General features: G+C 39.7%; 1 protein-coding gene across 1 annotated transcript in view; it reads right to left on the bottom strand.

Moving 5' to 3' along the window:
• Window positions 1–1,795: 1,795 nt before the first annotated feature.
• LHFPL3 (LHFPL tetraspan subfamily member 3) overlaps window positions 1,796–20,657 on the bottom strand; it is a gene marked incomplete at both ends in the record, with an annotated part of 378,975 nt that continues 360,113 nt past the window's right edge. Inside the window, one exon of the mRNA XM_079711245.1 lies at window positions 1,796–2,148. Coding sequence (XP_079567371.1) covers window positions 1,796–2,148 — 353 coding nt within the window. The remainder of the gene's footprint in view (window positions 2,149–20,657) is intronic.

Genomic DNA, 20,657 nt, shown 5'->3' with positions numbered 1-20,657 from the left:
GTTGTATGTGTGATTGTGAGTTAGAATTCTCAGTGGCCAAGTGAAAACATTCCTGGCTTTGTTATTTTTTTCTTCTGAATTTTCTTCTTCTTATATGTGGTCAAAGGATATCTGGAAAGTTAAAGGTTCTCAATATAACTTTGAATTGTACAGTGAATAAATAGAATTCTGGGTGGTGGTGGGAATCAAGCATTTGCAGAACAAAGTAGTTTTCTTTAATTCATTCTCTAGGGAAAGGTAATTTATTCTAATATTGAGCTATCTCTCCTATTAAATTTGAAGTGAAGTTAACAGGACAGAGACCCGTCTGTGTACATCCAACAAGACACAAAGACAATAGCCAAGGGCACCAAATTAATGAGTGCATGTGAAAGCACTTTAAACCTGCAACATGCTTTATAAGTGTAATCAGCATCTAGAAAAGGCAACTCAGAGGGAGGTAGTCATGTTTTTAGGAAGTTCAGCACTGTTCCCCTAGGAAAGGATTATTTTTGTGTTTAGAATATTTTTGATAGAACCAAGTAAACTAATATGTATTCTGTCTATAAATCAGAGGAATAAAGGGCTCGCGGGTGACTGCTCCTCTCCCAGACTTCTCTATTCATCTCTTTATAGTTCATGGTTTATGAGCATAAATTGTGATGCTCTAGGTATAAAGCTTGCTACACTATCATTACATGTGACATTCACGTAGATACTAATGTATGCTTCTATTTGAGGCATGTGGAGGCAGTGAAGAGTTTTTCAAGTAAACACTACTTGAAATAAACTAAATTTCATAATTCAAGGATGGATTTAGTTCTTAATTAGGAATAAAAGCTAGAAGAAGGAGCCACTCAGTTGAAGGTGCTGATACAAGTCCAAAGTATTAAAGATAACATAAAGACAAAACAGTTTAATGAACCTAAGGCTTTAACAAAACAGAGACAGTAAAATTCTATCCCAAGAAATTGGTTTAGAAATGTGGAAAGAAAATTAAAAGATTTATCTTGAATAACGACTTGCTAGCTCTTACTGGCACACTAGAATATTCATGTATCATTCACTAGTCAATGTCCTATTTTCTATCCCAGTTTGTGTGTGTTTTACAGAAGGCATTTTCTTTTTGAAGAGAAATTTGAGGACTTTTGATTACCCAGATAACACATTTTAAAATTCAGCTAATTAGGTAAACACTGAAATATCTAACTGGAACTCTTTGTGGCCAGTATCTCTACCTCTGAGAGGTTGGGTCTGAATTCAGGTATATTGCTGGTGAGCAGTTTAACAAAGACGCTTATAGATGATTCTCAAAGGCTCCCCAGGCATTTATTTCAACCTGGAAAATAGCTGAATACTTGGCGAGAAAGCACTTGTTGTTTGGCCAAGTAGGGCCTCCCCACACCCACCCCCCCAAAAAAGTTGTTGTTTCATAGCCATTAATTCATGGAAGGAAGAAACTGGAAAAACTGTATCTAAATAACAATGGACTCAGAAAGCCTCAGAAAGGTAAACGTAAAAATACACTAGTTTAATTGTGTAAATGTCTTGAGTCTGGGAAAAGTCTGTGAACTAGACACCATTAAAAGATGCAGTATCTGCTAGTCCCAAGCTCCCAATCCATCCTTCCCCCAACCCTCCTCCCCCTTGGCAAACAAGGTCCTACTGTATAGCACAGGGAACTATATTCAACATCCCGCAATAAACCATAACGGAAAAGAATATGAAAAAGAATGCAGATATATGTATAACTGAATCACTTTGCTGTACAGCAGAAATTAACACAACACTGTCAATCAACTATACTTCAATTTTTTTAAATGTAGCAAATTAGACCCAGAGGGGATGCACTGCTACCAGACGGGAAAGAATGCAGAGTGTCATTTTTTGTGTTTGAGGCGTCCAGGTAAGAGTTCCCCAAGGCAATCTTACCTTTGTTTTCTGCCTTCAGTTCCTCCGCCATCAAGCTGTCTTGTCGGTTACCAAGCACGAATGCCAGAAACGAGAGGATGAGGGCATCCAAAATCCCAATGATAGCCAGGATGTAAGCCCAGCGGACTGAACAAGCCCCAAGAGTGTACTTGTCTGTCTTTTCTCCACACATCCGTTTTACTTCATCTGAATCCCAGCCATCAGGGAAAATCATACAGCCAAGCACAAGGCAGGCAGCTTAGAGAGAGAGGAAAACAAGAGAAACGGAGTTGACATAAATTCCATTTTAGCAAATATAGCTACTGTGTGTCAGATCATTGTCCAAATTCTTGATGTAAAAACCAGCAAATCTTACTGCTGTCCAACCCTGAGTGATTTTTTCCTGGTTAACTTAAAAGCAGCCCAGCACTCTGCAGTGAAAGGGGCTCTGGTAACACTCTTTTCAGTGTGACTGAGCATTATATGAGAGGTTAAGGTATGTTGATCAATAAGAAAATACTAAAAAAAAAAAAAAAAAAAAAAAGAATTTGAGTGCATTTGCGAGAAGGCTTCCACTGCAAATAGGCCACCGGCAATCCTAACACTGCAGAATGACAATTCAATGCTGGCTTTGAAGAGCTATAACAGCAGCCAGATTAGGGATTTAGGATAACATGGAAAATACCAGCGCATATATTGACTTGGAGTCACAGTAAAAAATAGTTTCATATTGTGACCTCCGACATACACACTAAAAAGTTTCTTGAAACTACACTTACCACATGCAATGCACTCTGATATTTTCTAGTCTATTCTCCGTTCTATTTCATTTTTTAAAAGGCCGAAAATCATGGTACCGCAGTGTGGCACCACAGAGCTTTTATGGAAATTCAGGAATTTAAGGAGAATACTTATGTTCTATTTCCCAAATATCACCATGTGAATCATATGAATACTTTAAAATAAGAATATGTTCATTTGAAGGCTTTTGTTGCTACTCTCTTTACATTTAATCCAATTATTTGAGGGTAAATGATGACAGTGTTAGGTTACATAGAGCATTCTGAATAGGTAGTTCACTCATTAATTCAACAACTGCGTATTGAGTGTCTCCTAAGGAGTACCAGACACAGTTCTTGGTGCCATCAAGGGATACAGTCATCAAGAAAAGAGACACGGTTTATGTTATCATAGACTTTATGTTCTGTCAGGAAAGGAGGCAAAAAATGAGTAAGCATGCAAATAAAATAATTGTAAGTTGTAATAAGTAATAGGCAAGAAAGAAACAAAGGGCTCAGAGAATCGCGGGTGGGACCTTCTTTAGAGAAAGTGATCAGGTAAGGCCTCTTGAGGAGATGACATTTAAGCTAAGGCCAAAAACAGGCAAAGCACTAGACATGTGAAATAGATGGGAAAGATGTTCCAGGCAAGAGCATGTGCAAAGGCCCCGATGTTGGAAAGAGGCTTGGTGTATTTCAGAAGCTACCAGGAGACTAGTGAGGGGGGTGGAGAAGGTGATCCTGTTGATGCTGTGAGGCAGGCAGGGGCTATGCATCCCAGGAGGTTATTGTTTCCAGGGCATGTAACTAAAGAAGACTATGATGGCACAACCAAGTTAGAGTTCTGTGACTATCAGAGGCAAACAATCCCTGAAGCTGGCAAGAGCAAGTCCCATATAACTCTTACCTCACTGCAACTTACTGAACAAGCCAGAAGTAGACACACAACTATTCTCTTACTTTTTAACAGGAGCACAGCTCTACAAGACAGGTCTGGAGGAGACAGATACCAAGAGGGGTGACAGGAAGGAAGACTGCCTGGGAGAACTCTGATTTAGGATTCCTCGTTATTTTACAGGATGATAGTTCAAAACTTTGGGTCACACTTAATTCCTCTCTTTTCTTTGCCCCACATCACAAATGTTGCCATGCTTCTCTTATCTACCTGTGCAATATCTCCGCATAGGCACTCCTACTTTAAGCCTTCATTATCTCTCAAAAGGAACCCTAACTTCCCTCTGCCTTCTGTTCATCCTCACCGTATTTCAGATCACACATTACTGCTCATGCTCAAAATGTCTTGCTGGTTCCCACGGGTACTGAAGAACACTCAGACACTCAGCTAGGTACTCAGGGATCCACGGTCCAGCCCCTACTTAGTTTCCAGTCCTCCTCCCCTTTATACTCTCCACTTCACGTGGGTTGAAATACACATGATCCCCTGTCCATGCACCAAGTTTTTGGATCTCTGTTTTCTCGTTTGCCTGGAGAATTTGCCACTACCGTCCCTAAATACTCTTAAATATCCTTTAACATTCAGTCAAAAGCAACATTCTCCACAAAGTGAGCCACCTCAAATTCTTCTTGAACTACATTATTGCTCTTCTCTGAACTCACATAGCTGTTGACTGCATTGATCTTAAAGTTCTTATTGTTGCTGTTTTATATGTGTTAGTTATTTATTTATAAGCATTATCTCAATTACAGACTATAAGCTTTCTGAGGAAAGAATCTTTGGTTAAGTCATCATATTTATAGCACCTAAAAGAGTGTCTTGTAGATAGTTGGCAATAAAATACTTTTGAATCAGAAACTGAATGAAACAATAAACAAATTAGAGCACCTAGACAGTACTCTAAAATATAGTTTACAGAAGTCAACATCACAACTACCAAAGGTCACCAACCTAGTTAAATATGGATTCATACTTCGATGACATTTAACAGAGGCAATTTTTTTATAACTTGACAACAGATTACAAGTACTTGGGAGATTAGAAAAAAGTGGAGTTGATGATTTGAAAATACTTCAAATTCCCATTCCTTCTGTAGTTTCTAGTATTCAGTACCAACATGCTCTCCAAGGTATTTCTAGTAGTAATCATCCTTGTATTTTAAAAAACATGTGGTTTCCATGAGTGAAAATTCATTTTATTTGGGAAGACCCAGATTTTTAAATCTAAACCGTACTTCAGAAAAATCACCTCTAAGGAAGCTATGTTACATGGAATATCTTCTAAAATATTCTAAATGCTTTCTAACATAATTTTTATTTATGACAAAATTACTTAAAAAGGAAAATCAGTTTTTTTTTTAATGAATGGGAATCATTTGGAGCATGGTAACTTAGAGTTTTAGCTAAACTTAATAGACATCACCAAGTGACTCAAGTTCAAACAGGTTTTTGGACATTATAGGACAATTCCACTGGAATAGGATGTTTGTGGAATGCTGACATCAACAAAGACATCTTTTCTCAAAGTCTTTATGCACTGAGGGTAGACTGACTATCTTAAAAATTTCCATTTCTGGGAACTCTGAATTACATACTGGAATAAAAAAAGCAGAGGCAGAATTCACACTCTGAAGCTAAAACCACAGGAGAATATGAATGGCAATTCATTATTCCCTATCTTCAAAGTATATGATTTCCTTAATCAAATTTTAAGTGAAGAATCTGGGAATATAGAGGATATAATATACCATTGTGCTTCATTTTACGCAATGGGTATATTTGCTGAAAGTAACAAGAATAGAATTTTTGAAGTGCAATTTTTATTTTCAATATGGTCTAAGGGAGTTGGCTGTTCAGAGGAATCTTAAGATAAAACCTGGGCTGATAACAAGGTCGGGTTTTGGCCTCCCAGGGAAGAAGGTTTAGGTCCCCCACTCACAGGTGTACTCCAGGTGTCCTTCAGGCCAGAAGGCACTGGATTTGTACTGGATTCTCCACCCCCTTCTTGTTGGCTGTCTCTTAAAGTGAAAGATCTGATCTTTAAAAAAAATTCATCTGTTTTGAAAATCTGAATGGTTCTGTAGTAGGATAATAAAAAATGAAACTCAACTGCATTTAAAGGCTTTTAAAACTTTGTAAGTGAAGTCTGTGATTAAAATCCAATTTTTAAATAAATAAATCCTATCTTTTTGAAAGCTGTGCTTCTAGATGGCCACTGCATAACAAATTTTATTTTCTGACAATGTATTATCAAATATACATTTTCTTCTCACCCTATCCGAACTTCCCCAACTTGGCTGTTTTATTTTTGAAAGGCAAAGCCCCTTCCCCAAAGTTATAGTGTATTAAAGATTAATTTAAACCATTAAGATAGTTTAGGCTCTGTTGGTTTCTTTGGAAAGGTATGGTTATTACATTCTGCATCAGTGCTTGAGTGCTATTATAAATTCTGTTTTCTGGCATCTTATTAACCAGAACCTCACTAACCTGCACGATTTGTAGAGCCGCTAGAAACTAACAGCTGTTTGTAATCCTGACTAAGAAGTACCTGCAAGATACTAGGCTAATGCCTCAATCAGCAAAGGATGAAATAATATTCCTGTTGGCTTTATAATTATTTCTAATTCTTCACAAATTGATCATCCTGTAAGACGCAGCACCACCACTATACTAAACATTAGCGTATACAAGGCACCAGAACATCTGATTAACTTGGACATGCTATTTCCTGACTGGGAGGGATAGTGGAGAATTAGTTCCAACTGGGCTATTATCCAAAAACGGTTTCTTATTAGAATGTCACCTAGAAAATGACTAACTTACTCGCAGTTATATATTCCTTCATTTCAGCAGCAGGTTTTCCAGAAGTATATCAGAGAACATTCTTGAATATTAAAGAGAAACAAGAGCTCACAAGCTGGAGGTGAGCAGAGAATAATGATGAAAAGAAACCTATGTCCTTACGGAATGCTGCCATGACATCTTCTAATCCAGAATATACAATCAAGGCACCTTTGTGAGGGCATGACTGTTGATTTCAATTTTAAGCATATTCCAAATGGCTAGGAAGCATTCACATTCTAAAAGGAACCTCTATGTAGAGGCTGCCCACAATGGGTTCTTCTGAAATAGTACACAAACAGCTAGTGGTTCCCTAGAGCCACTAATTGCTCTGGCATTTTTCTTTGCCAAAGAGCTGAATATAACCTCTGTGAAAGAAACAGCCTCAGAAAAATCCACAACTGTTTTTAATTGGGTCTTTCTCCAAAGGGGAATGAAGCAAGAGGAAAAAAGCAATAGTGGGGGGTCTATGATTTCGGTCACTTGGGCCTGCTGACACTGCTGAACCAACTCTCCTAATCAGGACTTTCAACATTGCAAACCTGAGAACTGCTTATTTTTTGGACAGGAAGAGACGGTCTAAATTCATTCTTTTAAAAGTCTATGCACAGTTGCACAAAAAGCATGATAAATTACCTCACGTTGCTGAAGCATTCAAAGGGAACGTGGTGAAAAAAATGAACCTGAGTTCACTTTATCAATTATTCAGGCATATAGTAATTGAAGAAATTGATGCCAGCAGAGCTGCCAGGCTATGGAGGGGGAACTTTCACAGGAGGATTTTTACTCTAAACACCTGGTAAAGGAGAGACACGAAGCATTCCTACAGTTTCTTCATTAGCACACGGCCAAAAAAACTGAACCATAGTATTCGTACGTCTGGAAAAGGTACTGTATTTATACCTCAGTTCACGTCTGGAGAACTGAGTTGCTAGACAATCCAGGACAAAGTACTGTGGTTTAGAGTCCAGTGGAGAAAACAAATTGCCTCCTGACCAGTTTTGGTTTTAAACCCAGTATAATTTTATGAGCATTTAACTTGGGGTCATAACACAAAAGATACAACATCCCTTAGAAAGAGGAGAAAGAGAAAATGTAAATAAACAACGGGTTCTCAAAAGAGGAGAATTAGAAAGTTGTGTGTGATGAGAGAAGCTTCTCTGCACAGACGCTCAGCCCTAATTGCCCGAGTAAAGGGCGCCATGCATCCACTTGTACCTTGTGCTCAATCAGCTGTGAAACCCACACCATCAGGTTTAATAGAAAGGGGAGAATCAGGAGTCCACCCACACCTGTACTTAGGAGCTACATAGTGGAGAAAAGGCTTTTCTGGAATATGAGGAAAAACCTTTGACTAAGTACAACGTAGCTTGCTAATCTGCCCAAATTTTGAGGGTTACTAGCCAAATATAATTACAAATCAGAATGTAGAACTTAAAAATACAATACAGTTCTGATCTCTAGAATGCTAGTAGATGGCTTTTGATATCTATCTTGGATCCAGTCAGACTCCGTGAAATCTTGATATGACACAGCTAGTAACAGTACACACCATAATAAATAGCTAACATTTATTATACGCTCACCATGAGTGGGGCACACTGCACATACATCATCTCATTTAATTCTCAAATAAAGCTAAGACAAACAATACAGCACTACTTCCCAGGTTCTCTGGTTTCTAGAAACAGGGATTTTTCCTGAAATACCCTTCGCTCCTCATCCCACTCTTTCTTCCTTCCCACGGAGATGGAGTGAGTCCCCTGAGGAATACCCGGAGGTATTCCTCTCCTTACCTTAGGAGCAGTTTGCCCACATGAAGAATATACTCCACTCCTCTGTGCTGTACATTTTACACAGGGTGGGCTTGATTTTCCAGTGATGCCCAGAAGTAGGAAGACAAGTATGTTTGATTCTGGGGGTGCAGATTAGGAAGTCCTTTTGGCTAAGAGACCCAGAGTCATTTCTTCAACCCAAGCTTTCTCATCCTCAAGGGTATATTTGGTCTCCATCTGCCAGCTCTTCTCTCTCTTAGTTGGTTCAGAGCTTGGGAGGGTCCCACAGTTCTGGAGGCTAGAAATCTGAGATCAGAGCACCAGTATGGTGGGTTTGGCGAGCACCCTCTTCTGAGCTGCAGATGGCTGACCTCTCGTTGTATCCTCCCTCGCATGGCGGAAAGACAGCTAGCTGGCCCTGTGGCCTCTTCTTATAAGGGCATGAATCCCATTCACGGGGGCTCCGCCCTCAGAACCTAATTACCTCCCAAAGGCCCCAGCTGCTAATACCATCATACTGGGATTAGGGTTTTAACCTGTGAATCCTGCGGAGACATAAACATTCAGTCCACTGCAGAGGGGGAACAGAGGGTTGTCATTCATTGTTTCTCCACCAACCCCAACATTATTTTCTTTTTTATGTATAGGAAAAAAGGAAGCTGAAGCACAGAAACGTCAAAGAGCTTGCTCAAGGTCATACAAAGCCCACAAGTGGTGAAACAGGATTTGAATTCAGGTAGTCTAGCTTTGGAATCTATGCTTTTAACACCACATACACTATTACCCTTTACTTATCAACAATAATGATGCACATGAAATTACTTTATATTAGAGTTTAAGATTTCACTCTTTTCTTTTTTTTTTTTTGGCCATGCAGCGCGGCCTGTGGGATCTTAGTTTCCCGACCAGGGATTGAACCTGTGCCCCCTGCAGTGGAAGCACAGAGTCTTAACCACTGGGCTGCCAGGGAAGTCTTGAAATTACTTTAGAATATTTTTATTTTTACTAAGAACACATACAGAATCTTGAAAGTGCTTGTGGCTTATAATTAGACATTTATTGAGTACATGAGCTACTACTAAAATGATGCTTAGAAACTGCTAGCTTTTATATGTATAAATATTTCTTTTGTTTACACCAGTATTTCACCTAATCAGAATTTCACCTTATATGCAGTGCCAAGAACATTAGAGTAATTATAAATTCTAAATGTGTGAAATGGGAATTAATGAGATTAATTATAAATAAATATATGTATATTTGATTTTATACACATTTCACAAAAAAAGTCCAACCTTTTCTTTTTGGCTTGATATTTTTTTTTTTTTTTTTTTTTTTTTTTTTTTGTGGTATGCGGGCCTCTCACTGTTGTGGCCTCTCCCGTTGCGGAGCACAGGCTCCGGATGCGCAGGCTCAGCAGCCATGGCTCACGGGCCCAGCCGCTCCGCGGCATATGGGATCCTCCCAGACCGGGGCACGAACCCGTATCCCCTGCATCGGCAGGCGGACTCTCAACCACTGCGCCACCAGGGAGGCCCTGGCTTGATATTTTAAGTTGGTTTTTGGCTTGATATTTTAACTTGGCTATGTGTTAGCCAAACATTTTATATGCTCTTAAAAGGTATATATTCCTTTTAAGAGTATATATGTGTGTATGTGTATATATGACTATGAATATATTTACCTTATTAATTTACATATGGTTACTTACATATAGAATAAGTTCTACTTCAGGTAAAAATAAAGACATGAGTCAATTCGGTCCTATTAAAGTTTTTGTGAAGATTTACTTCTTCTAAGTAACTTCTTTGACTTTCAATAGACACATTGCTTTAATGAACATTTCAATAAACGCAAAACCAAACATGCTGGCCGGTCACAAACTTGTCTGAAAATTGCAGGACAGCTCTTGACTCAGGCAACATTTTCAAGTGCTAAAATCTATATTGCATTTCAGACACAGGACCTTAATAGAAGAAAATATCGTCTTTCTCCACAGCCATATGAACAGTACACCTATCATTGTTCTCCCAGCAAATCTGCTTTAGCCATGGTCACACCCAGAGCAAAGACCAATTACTATCTTGCCAGCACTTTTCCGTGTGGCTCCTTGTGTCAAGCTACTTTATTTGTAAAACAGGGAGCCCTGGTCTAGATGTCTGAGTGGTTATCTACTATTCACTTTATATCTTTCATATTTAGTAGTATATTTGTATTCACTTGATGTTCCATACATACACATATGATGAGAAATAACTGCATTTGTAAAGTAATTCCTGAGCGGACTCAATGTCTTCCTGCTCAGGGGCTTCCCTGGTGAAGCAGTGGTTGAGAGTCCGCCTGCCGTGAGCCACGGCCGCTGAACCTGCGCGTCTGGAGCCTGTGCTCCGCAACAGGAGAGGCCGCAGCAGTGAGAGGCCCGCGTACGGCAAAAAAAAAAAAAAAAAAAGTCCAGGAAATGTCTTCCTGCTCAGCAGACAGAGAGAGGGTGGTATCCTCGCCCTCTGCCCTAACTCAGGGAAAGGAGACATTGGCTGGAGTTTGACAAGGTCAGGAATCTCATGCCAATCCAGCTAGCAGCATTTCATTTCTCTGTAAAAGGGGTAAACTTAGGAGCAACTGAACTCCTTCTCAGTGAGGATGAGCTCTCCCAAACCTGCCAGACTCCCCCGAAACAGAGTGCCCATTTGTACACACTTCCCTGAAACAGAATTTGTCACCAATATAGCTTTATGGTGGCAAGCTTTTCTTTTACACAGCTTGCCCACTTTTTATTTTATTCTCCTGATGTAACATTTGAATTCTTTAGAAACTTCAAATGGCAAAAATTATTGTTCAAAGAAAACATGTGGAAAAACTAAATACTACATACTAAAAATGTCAGAAGTGGAACTAAGCTCAAGCAAGATGGATGCTTCCCCAACCATCCTTTGTAAGGAAGGCTCTTACTTTCAAGGGGGCATTAGATGCACACATGTACACATTATTTACAGACTCCCAGGTTTTGTTTTTTCACAGTTTAGCTGATATTTCTTTCTCTCTTTCTTTCCCTCTTTCCCCTTCTTTCTCCCCGCTTCTCTTTCCTCCCTTCCTTCCTTCCATCTATATCTAATCAATATATCCATATTGATATCAATATCAATATGATACATACAGATCTCCCTCTGCTTCACTCCTTGTCCCTATACAGCTTAAGAACGGCCACATAATCTATGGAGTGGTGTCACTTTCTTTGCAGAGAGGGCTTGTAATATCATTCAGGACAGATACGGTCTAGTCTAGGCACTGAATTATTTTTTCATCACGTTGAAAAAGGCAGAACGGCGCGATGGGGCTCTGGATAACAAAATTTTCGAGCTGACTGTTCCTAATGTCTATTCTGTTCCTCTTTAGTGTCACTTCCTCATTTCCATCCCCTCACCACTTGGATGCTTAATATCAAGGTTATGTGGACTCTCAGGGTCTGCTTTATGACAGCGAAAACAAAAAACTGCTAAAGAAAAACACAACTGTGGCAAATTGTTTGAGTTGCTTTTTTTTTCTTTATTTCTTGCTCCTTGAAAAAAAAAATATTTTTAAAGGCTTCCATTCTCTTTGCTGTGCCTTTGAAACAATTTATTCAGACTAGGGAAAATAATCTGAGATATGTTAGGCTTTAACTAATCTATGGTAAAATCTTCAGTGATTTATGTTTATGGAGAATGCTAATGGTTTAGAACAAATAACTATCCCCAGAGAAACCGAATTGGAATGGGCAGCAGGTATCAAAAATGAATAGGAGAAAAACCAGGTCAAGAGAGGGTGAAAGAAGTCAGTGGGTTAAATGTTCTGTCAAAAGATTTTCACACATCTTTCAACTTCAAATTCTTAAAGTGGTAACCAAAAGTTTATAGATACAACCTTGACCAGTGTGACATTTGAAGAACAATGCCTGAATCAGAACAATGCCTTCCCTTGACTAAAAGGAAATGCAACCTAGTCTTAACCTGCCAGTGAAATGCCCAGAAGGTGGTTTTGCTTTGAACACGGGTGTTAGAATGGCCCCAGGCAGGGCTGTGGGTAAGTCTGAAACCTCAGCAGGGAGCTCAGGGCTTTTGCTCTCTGCCCTTGGGGATCATTCCTGCCCTCAGGGTTCGGTACTTTCACCCTTTAACCAAGGCCCCAGGTTCCTGCTTGGGGTTAAAAAAATCTACTGTGATTCATGTGCCACTCTCATAACCAAGGCTGGGGTATGCTGATGGGAATTATAGCACTGTGATGATCTAAGTATTTTAAATTTCGAGATGATGGCCATGTGAATTACTGATAAACTCTGCTAGTTAGAAACATTTAATAAAGTGATAGGATGGTACACTTGTTCCAACATGTTTCAGTAAAGAATTTGTTTTTCTTGGGCTTCCCTGGTGGCCTAGTGGTTAAGAATCCACCTGCTAATGCAGAGGACAAGGGTTCAAGCCCTGGTTGGGGAAGATCCCACATACTGCGAAGCAACTAGTAGTTGTGCTACAACTACTGAGCCTGCGATCTAGAGCCCACGAGCCTCAGCTACTGAAGCCCGTGCGCCTAGAACCCATGCTCCAAAACAAGAGAAGCCACAACAGTGAGAAGCCCACGCACCGCAATGAAGAGTAGCCCCCGCTTGCAACAGCTAGAGAAAAGCCCGCGCATAGCAACGAAGACCCAATGCAGCCAAAAATTTAAAAAGAAAAAAAACATTTTTTTTTTTACCACTATCTGAATCCAGAATACCAGTTTCCTGTTTGCCCAGACAGAGAGAGGGATATTAATTCTTGTTAGAGACCAATATATGACCAGGGGCAGAGCTTAAAATTTCTGAATGGAAATTGAGAACAGCCTAGAGCAGCCATGATCTGGGCTTGGGTCCTGGTCCCTATCTTGAGTCCAGCTCCAGGGAATAAAAAGATGAACACACATTCTCCACCCTACAACCCTGCCTGCTCTCCCTCTTCAAGGTACTGTTTGTATTCTTCAAAGAGTAGTCGACTTTCATACGTAAAAGAAATATCACTTGGGACAAACTGAGGGCTTGTTGATTCTACAATCAAACACAATCTAGATTAAGCATTTCCTTATCTGTAATGTGTATTAGTTTTCTACAGCTACTGCAACAAATCACCACAAACTTAGTGACTTAAAATAACACAAAACCATATATTTTTTTATTTTTTAGATTCCATATATTTTTGTTAGCATACGGTATTTGTTTTTCTCTTTCTGACTTACTTCACTCTGTATGACAGACTCTAGGTCCATGGTTCTGAAGAACCTAGGGGTAGGACAGGAATAAAGACGCAGACATAGAGAATGGACTTGAGGACACGGGGAGGGGGAAGTGAGAGAGTGGCATGGACACATACACACTACCAAATGTAAAACTGATAGCTAGTGGGAAGCAGCCGCATAGCACAGGGAGATCAGCTTGGTGCTTTCTGACCACCTAGAGGGGTGGGATAGGGAGGGTGGGAGGGAGACGCAAGAGGGAGGAGTTATGGGGATATATGTATATGTATAGCTGATTTACTTTGTTATAAAGCAGAAACTAACACACCACTGTAAAGCAATGACACTCCAATAAAGATATTTTTAAAAAAAATATATATATATATATATAATTCTGTAAATCAGAATTCTGATACAGATCTCACGGGGCTACAATCTCATTGTTTGTAGGGCTCCATTCCTTTCTGGAGGCTACAGACAAGCATCCATTTCCCTGCCTTTTCCTGCTTCTAGAGACTGCTGGCACCCCTTGGTTCCTGGACCCGTGCCCTCTTTCAAGGTCATCAGTGGTGAGTGGGGTCTTTTCACATGTATCTCTCTGACCCTCTTTTGCCTCTTCTCCTTCCACTTCTAATAATTCGTGTGATTAGATTGGGCCCACCCAGATAATCCAGGATAATCTCCCCATCACAAGGTCAACCGATTAGCAAACTTAATTGCATCTGCAAACTTAATTCCCCATCTCCATGTGACCTAACATATTCACAAGGTTCCAGGCACTAGAGTGTGGACATCTTTGGGGGGCATTATTCTGCCTACCACATCATGTTACACATGGTAGTGTGTGGTTATATCTTTTTTTTTTTTTTTTTGCGGTAGGCGGGCCTCTCACTGTTGTGGTCTCTCCCGTTGCGGAGCACAGGCTCCGGACGCGCAGGCTCAGCAGCCATGGCTCACGGGCCCAGCCGCTCCGCGGCATGTGGGATCTTCCCGGACCGGGGCACGAACCCATGTCCCCTGCATCGGCAGGCGGACTCTCAATCACTGTGCCACCAGGGAAGCCCCGTTATAATCTTTTTTTAAAAATTGAAGTCTAGTTGGTCTACAATGTTTCAGGTGTACAGCAAAGTGATTCAAACACACACACACACACACGTATATATATATATATATATTCTTTCTCAGATTCTTTTCCATTACAGGTTATTACAAGATACTGAATAAAGTTCCCTGTGCTACACAGTAGGTCCTTGTTGTTTATCTATTTTATACATAGTAGTGTGTATCTGTTAATCCCAAACTTCTAATTTATCCCTCTCCCCTACCTTACCCCTTTGGTAACCATCAGTGTGTTAGAATTCTAAGTCCATGAGTCTGTTTCTGTTTTGTAAACAAGTTCATTTGTATCACTTTTTTTAGATTTCATATACAAGTGATATCATATGATATTTGTCTTTCTCTGTCTGACTTATTTCACTTAGCATGATAATCTCTAGGTCCATCCATGTTGCTGCAAATTGCATTATTTCATTCTTTTTTACAATTGAATAATATTCCATTGTATATATGTACCACATCTTCTTTATTCATTCATCTGTCAACAGACATTTGGGTTGCTTCCATGTCTTGGCTATTGTAAATAATGCTGCATTGAAACTGGGGTGTACATATCTTTTCAAATTATGGCTTTCTCCAAATGTATGCCCAGTAGTGGGATTGCTGGGTCATATGGTAATTCTATTTTTAGTTTTTTAAGAAACCTCCATACTCTTCTCCATAGTGGCTGTACCAATTTACATTCACACCAACAGTGTAGAAGGCTTTCCTTTTCTCCACACCCACTTCAGCATTTACTGCTTGTAGACTTTTGATGATGGCCATTCTGACCAGTGTGAGGTTATACCTCATTGTAGTTTTGATTTGCATTTATCTAATAATTAGCAATTTTGAGCATCTTTTTGTGTGTCTCTTGGCCATCTGTATGTCTTCTTTGGAGAAATGTCTGTTAGGTCTTCTGCCCATTTTTTGATTGGGTTATTTTTTTTGACATTGAGCTATATAAGCTGTTTGTATATTCTGGAAATTAATCCCTTGTTGGTAGCATTGTTTGCAAATATTTTCTCCCATTCTGTAGGTTGTCTTTCTGTTATGTTTATAATTTCCTTTGCTGTGCAAAAGCTTTTAAGTTTCATTAGGTCCCATTTGTTTATTTTTGCTTTTGCTTACATTACTCTAGGAGATAGAGCCAAAACACACTGCTACAATTTATTCAAGTGTGCAACACACTTCAAAGAGTGTTCCGCCTAATTTTCCTCTAGGAGTTTTATAGTATATGGCCTTACATTTAGGTCTTTAATCAATTTTGAGTTTATTTTTGTATATGGTGTTTGAGAATGTTCTAATTTTATTTTTTTACATGTAGCTGTCCAGTTTTCCCAGCACCACTTATTGAAGAGACTGTCTTTTCTCATTGTATATTCTTGCCTCCTTTGTCACAGATTAATTGATGATAGGTGCATGGGTTTATTTCTGGGCTTTCTACCCTGTTCCATTGATCTATGTGTCTGTTTTTGTGCTAGTATCATACTGTTTTGACTACTGTAGCTTTGTAGTATAGTCCGAAGTCAGGGAGTGTGATTCCTCCAGCTCCATTCTTCTTTCTCAAGATTGTTTTGGCTATTCAGGGTCTTTTGTGTTTCCATATAAATTTTAAAATTATTTTATTTCTATGAAAAATGCCATTGTAATTTGATAGGGATTGCATTGAATCTGTAGATTGCCTTGGGTAGTATAGTCATTTTAACAATATTGATTCTTCCAATCCAAGAACGTGGTATATCTTTCAATCTGTTTGTGTCTTCTTCAGTTTCTTTCATCAGCATCTTACAGTTTTCGGAGTACAGGCCTTTTGCCTTCTTAAGTAGGTTTATTCCTAGGTATTTTATTCTCTTTGATGCTATGGTAAATGGGATTGTTTCCTTAACTTCTCATTCTGATATTTCATTGTTGGTGTAGAGAAATGCAACAGATTTCTGTATATTAATTTTGTATCCTGCAACCTTATCAAATTCATTGATGAGCTCTAGCAGTTTTCTGGTGGCATCTTTAGGATTTTCTGTGTATAGTATCATATCACCCGCAAAACAGTGACAGTTTTACTTCTTCCTTTCCAATTTAGATTCCTTTTATTTGTTTTTCTTCTCTGACTGCTGTGGCTAGGACTTCCAAAACTATGTTGAATGAAAGTGGTGAGAGTGGGCATGTTGTTATAATCTAGTTCCTGTCTTCTGATTTGTAGTTACTGTGGTCCACACTGAGAGGCATAAAGTCAATTGTAGATCTATTGTAAGGGATGAACCCTGAGCATCTGTGCCACACAAGGCTGGCCTCCCATGGATCTCTGCTGGGTTTTCTGGGCATGACATGGTTCTATCTTGATTTCCTGATTACCTTTATGTTTTCCTGTTGGGACCAACGTTTGACCTTTTTTGAGCCTGCTTTTCTGAAGTCCTGATATTTTTCCTGTCTCCGACAGTATACATTCTTTAGCTTAAGCCCTTAAAGGCAAGCTTGAGTCATCTTTCAAGAGTGTGGATTATCTTGACCAAAGCAAACAATGCTCAGAAAGGCCATGACTTGGGGGCCTTCTTGCTAGGACCAAATCCACTGCTTGGCCACCTCTCTGCCTTGGATATTCAAGCTTCCAGCTTGAATCACACCTAACTTTGGAATCCTTTGGGCTACCTGCTAGTCCTCTTAGTGACTCTGTGCAAGCACAGACTTGCTATTCCCCACTTTCTCCCTTTCAGCACTAGCTCCCTGTTGGGGTCACAGCATACTACTTGGTGGAACTCACCTAAACTGCAGCAAACAAGGCCACCTCAACAGCTCCAGACCTGGGGAGATGACACCAAAGACTATCTTTTCTCCCTCCTTCCTAAAAATGCGGGTGATCAAGATGAGTAACTCTGATGTCTGCACAGTGAGAGCTGAATAATTTCCTGAAACTTTTGCCATTTGACACATTTGGAAGTTTGAATAAGAGTGCATACGGATCCTGTCCCCTAACCTCTAGGTACTGATGTATTCAACCTGTGGGCTCAACCTTCACACCTCTAACCCATCTTCACAAAGACAGGCAGTACATTGGGAGGTTCAGATGTAGCTGCATGGAGTTAGTTATGGGTCTAGTGTGTAGCATGAGCTCAGTACCTCAATTCTTACCCATTATTCCCAGGTACTGATCTCTGGACATTAATAATAGTATTATTATTGTTATATAAAGCCAAAGCCATCATTTAGGTTTCTGAGAGTCCAGAATCTCCAGTGAGATGAGTAGTCTGAACCAATGTTGAAGAAAATAAATTTGTCAGGGAAATTGGAGCAAAAACCTGTAGTGCCTTCATTTTCCTAAAATATTTTAATATTGTAAAAATAACAGCTAACATTATGAAGCACTTGTGTCACACACACTCTTATATGAATCAACTCATTTAAACCTCATTACAACCCGATGAAGTATGTACTATTATTACCCCCATTTTATAGAAGTTGAAACAAGAATAGAGAGCTTAAGTAACTTTGAAAATGTCACAGCTGCCAGGATTGACACCTTGGACAGTCTGACTATTGTTCCATCTCTTAACCATTTTATAATTATAGAGTTTAATTTTTACTATTTTGGGAAAATACAGAGCTTTCCTCTGACAACAAAATCAGAATACCAAAAAAGATTCAACCAAGAACTGGTGAGACTGATATAGATAATCTGACAAAAGACTGGTGTTTGACTTAATTAAATACAGTCAACAATTAAGGTCAACACAAGTTGTTAAAAATGCAAAAATTGGGGCTTCCCTGGTGGTGCAGTGGTTGAGACTCCGCCTGCCAATGCAGGGGATATGGGTTCGTGCCCCGGTCCGGGAAGATCCCACAAGCCACGGAGCGGTTGGGCCGTGAGCCATGGCCGCTGAGCCTGAGCGTCCAGAGCCTGTGCTCCGCGGCGGGAGAGGCCACAGTGGTGAGAGTCCCGTGTACCGCAAAAAAAAAAAAAAAAAAGGCAAAAATTGGACACATCAACAGATATTTGTATTGCAGTACATGGCTAGAAGCCCATTACTGAGAAATGGTCTTGTGATGGAACAATACTAGAGTTCCCATGAACTTTAAGAAATGGACCAACTTATCTTAAAGTGTTGGCATCCTGAGTTGTCAAAATGACATCCCTAGAAATAACTGGCAGCAAAATCTCAGTAAACTGAAATGCAGGAACTTCATCGATTTTTGTTATTGCTGTTGTTGAACTTTAGAGCAATATATTCCCAGTTAAGGGAGTTCTTGTCAACAGCTGATGAGAGCCTTAAGAGGTGCCATTTCTTGTATGGTCAGACATAAAGGGATTTTACATAGCCTTGGCAAACAGCTTCTTCAGTCAGGTAACTATTATTTACACCCCAGTTCTGGGGACAACAGGTGATTAAGACACATCTAATTCCTTCTCTCAAGGGACTTGTAATCTAAAAGGGTACCCAGTTTAACTGCTGTAATAAGGAAAAAAGGGAGAAATAGGCTACTGAGGGTAACTGAACATATAATCTTAAACCTCCAACCTATGCTTTGAAATCTCAAAATTTGTTGAAAGGGAAAATTTAAGATTTTTAGTCCCAGATCATTATTCTTTCAACCAGATCCAAAAGTTGGAAGAGGACTGGGACAAAGAGGACTGGCAGCTGGAGGAGGTAAGTAAAACAGTATGTGTGTGAGTGTGTGTGTGTGTGTGTATGGGGGGGAGCATGGTTATTTAATTATAATACTATATAAAATAAAGGTACAGATATAACTGTTAAGACTTGGAAGATAACTAGTATCAAAATAGGAATATGCAGTAAAACTTACAATTACTAGGGAGGACAAGAGGGATTTAAAAAAAAAATAATTCTAGCAAAAGAAATAGGAACTGGGGTATAGTCTCAAGCTGAGGAGGTCGGGGGATGTCTCTGCTATATGACAATATGATTCAAACTCAAGCTCCCTATATCATCGATAGTGTGGTATGTTATTCATCTCTTTTACTGGAAGTACAGTAAATATTAGGACTGGATGTTTCCACAGTATAAGTTATGTTTCCTTGAAAGAGTCCAAATAGGAAAAATGATTTACCATTCGCACATTTTAGATGAGGATACTTCATATCTTTCCTCAGTGCCAGATCCTAGAACACTGCCTGGAAACCTGAAGTGATGTATGGTTTACATGATCTGTAAAGGCTGACAAGAACCTTGCTCTTGGGTCTTTCTTCATGGTGATGGGTGTTTGGTTGTTTCCACCAGCCCCCCAAACTGGCCCTTCGAAGCAAAGGGAAAAGAGTTCTAGGCACTCATACTCCTGCTCTCCCCTCAACATTTATTTCTGGCACATTCTAGGTCTTTGGCCTCTCTAATGTCCCTGTAGACTCCTCTCTTAGCATTTTTTGGAATTAAGCACCATTTCATGGTTTTAAATTACTCTTGCTTGCCCTGGTACTACCAGGGCTAAATACGTCCCCCCCAAACTTTAATTCTGCTCTTTAAGCATCCTTCTTCCTGCACTGGGTAGGGGGATCACAGTGGTCCCTTGAATTCTACAGGAAGTGTTTTCAGTCATACAGATGCAATCAATAGAGAACTCAACACAGCCTTTATAAGCCAGAATGTTGCCAGTATACAGAAAGATCTAAAAAAAGTACTAGAGACAATGGAAAAGGCACACAGCTCTGTAACTAAAACTACTCATGGGTCAGAGGGAGAGAAGGAACATCCTTCTTGTGGTCCCAGCAGGACCTCTATCAGGGATGGTTAAATGCTTAAGAGTTCCTTGAAGTTCCAGTTGTCATGGAGCTATTTGTAGACTGGTCTTCCCAGGATATCAGTTGCTTCAATATTACAGATTATTCTTGCATGGTTGGTGGCCAGTACATTTTTGTGATTTCTAGGGGGTCCCAATTTTTCAGGTCCACTTGACCAGGAAGTTTCCACACCTCAGTAGGGGGTGTGTGTGCTTATTTTACTCATTTCAGGCTGATACAATGCTAAATTTGACAGAAGATATTTTTCAGTGAACTGGCTGGTTAGAAACCCTAAGCTTCTGGCTCTTCCCTGACTGAACACTAGGTACCTTGGGAAGTGGTGAGCTCTGGAGT

The sequence above is a fragment of the Hyperoodon ampullatus genome, assembly GCF_949752795.1.
Source record: "Hyperoodon ampullatus genome assembly, chromosome: 9".
Taxonomy (NCBI): domain Eukaryota; kingdom Metazoa; phylum Chordata; class Mammalia; order Artiodactyla; family Ziphiidae; genus Hyperoodon; species Hyperoodon ampullatus.
Note: the sequence above shows the minus strand (reverse complement) of the source record. Positions and strands in the feature narration are given on the sequence as shown.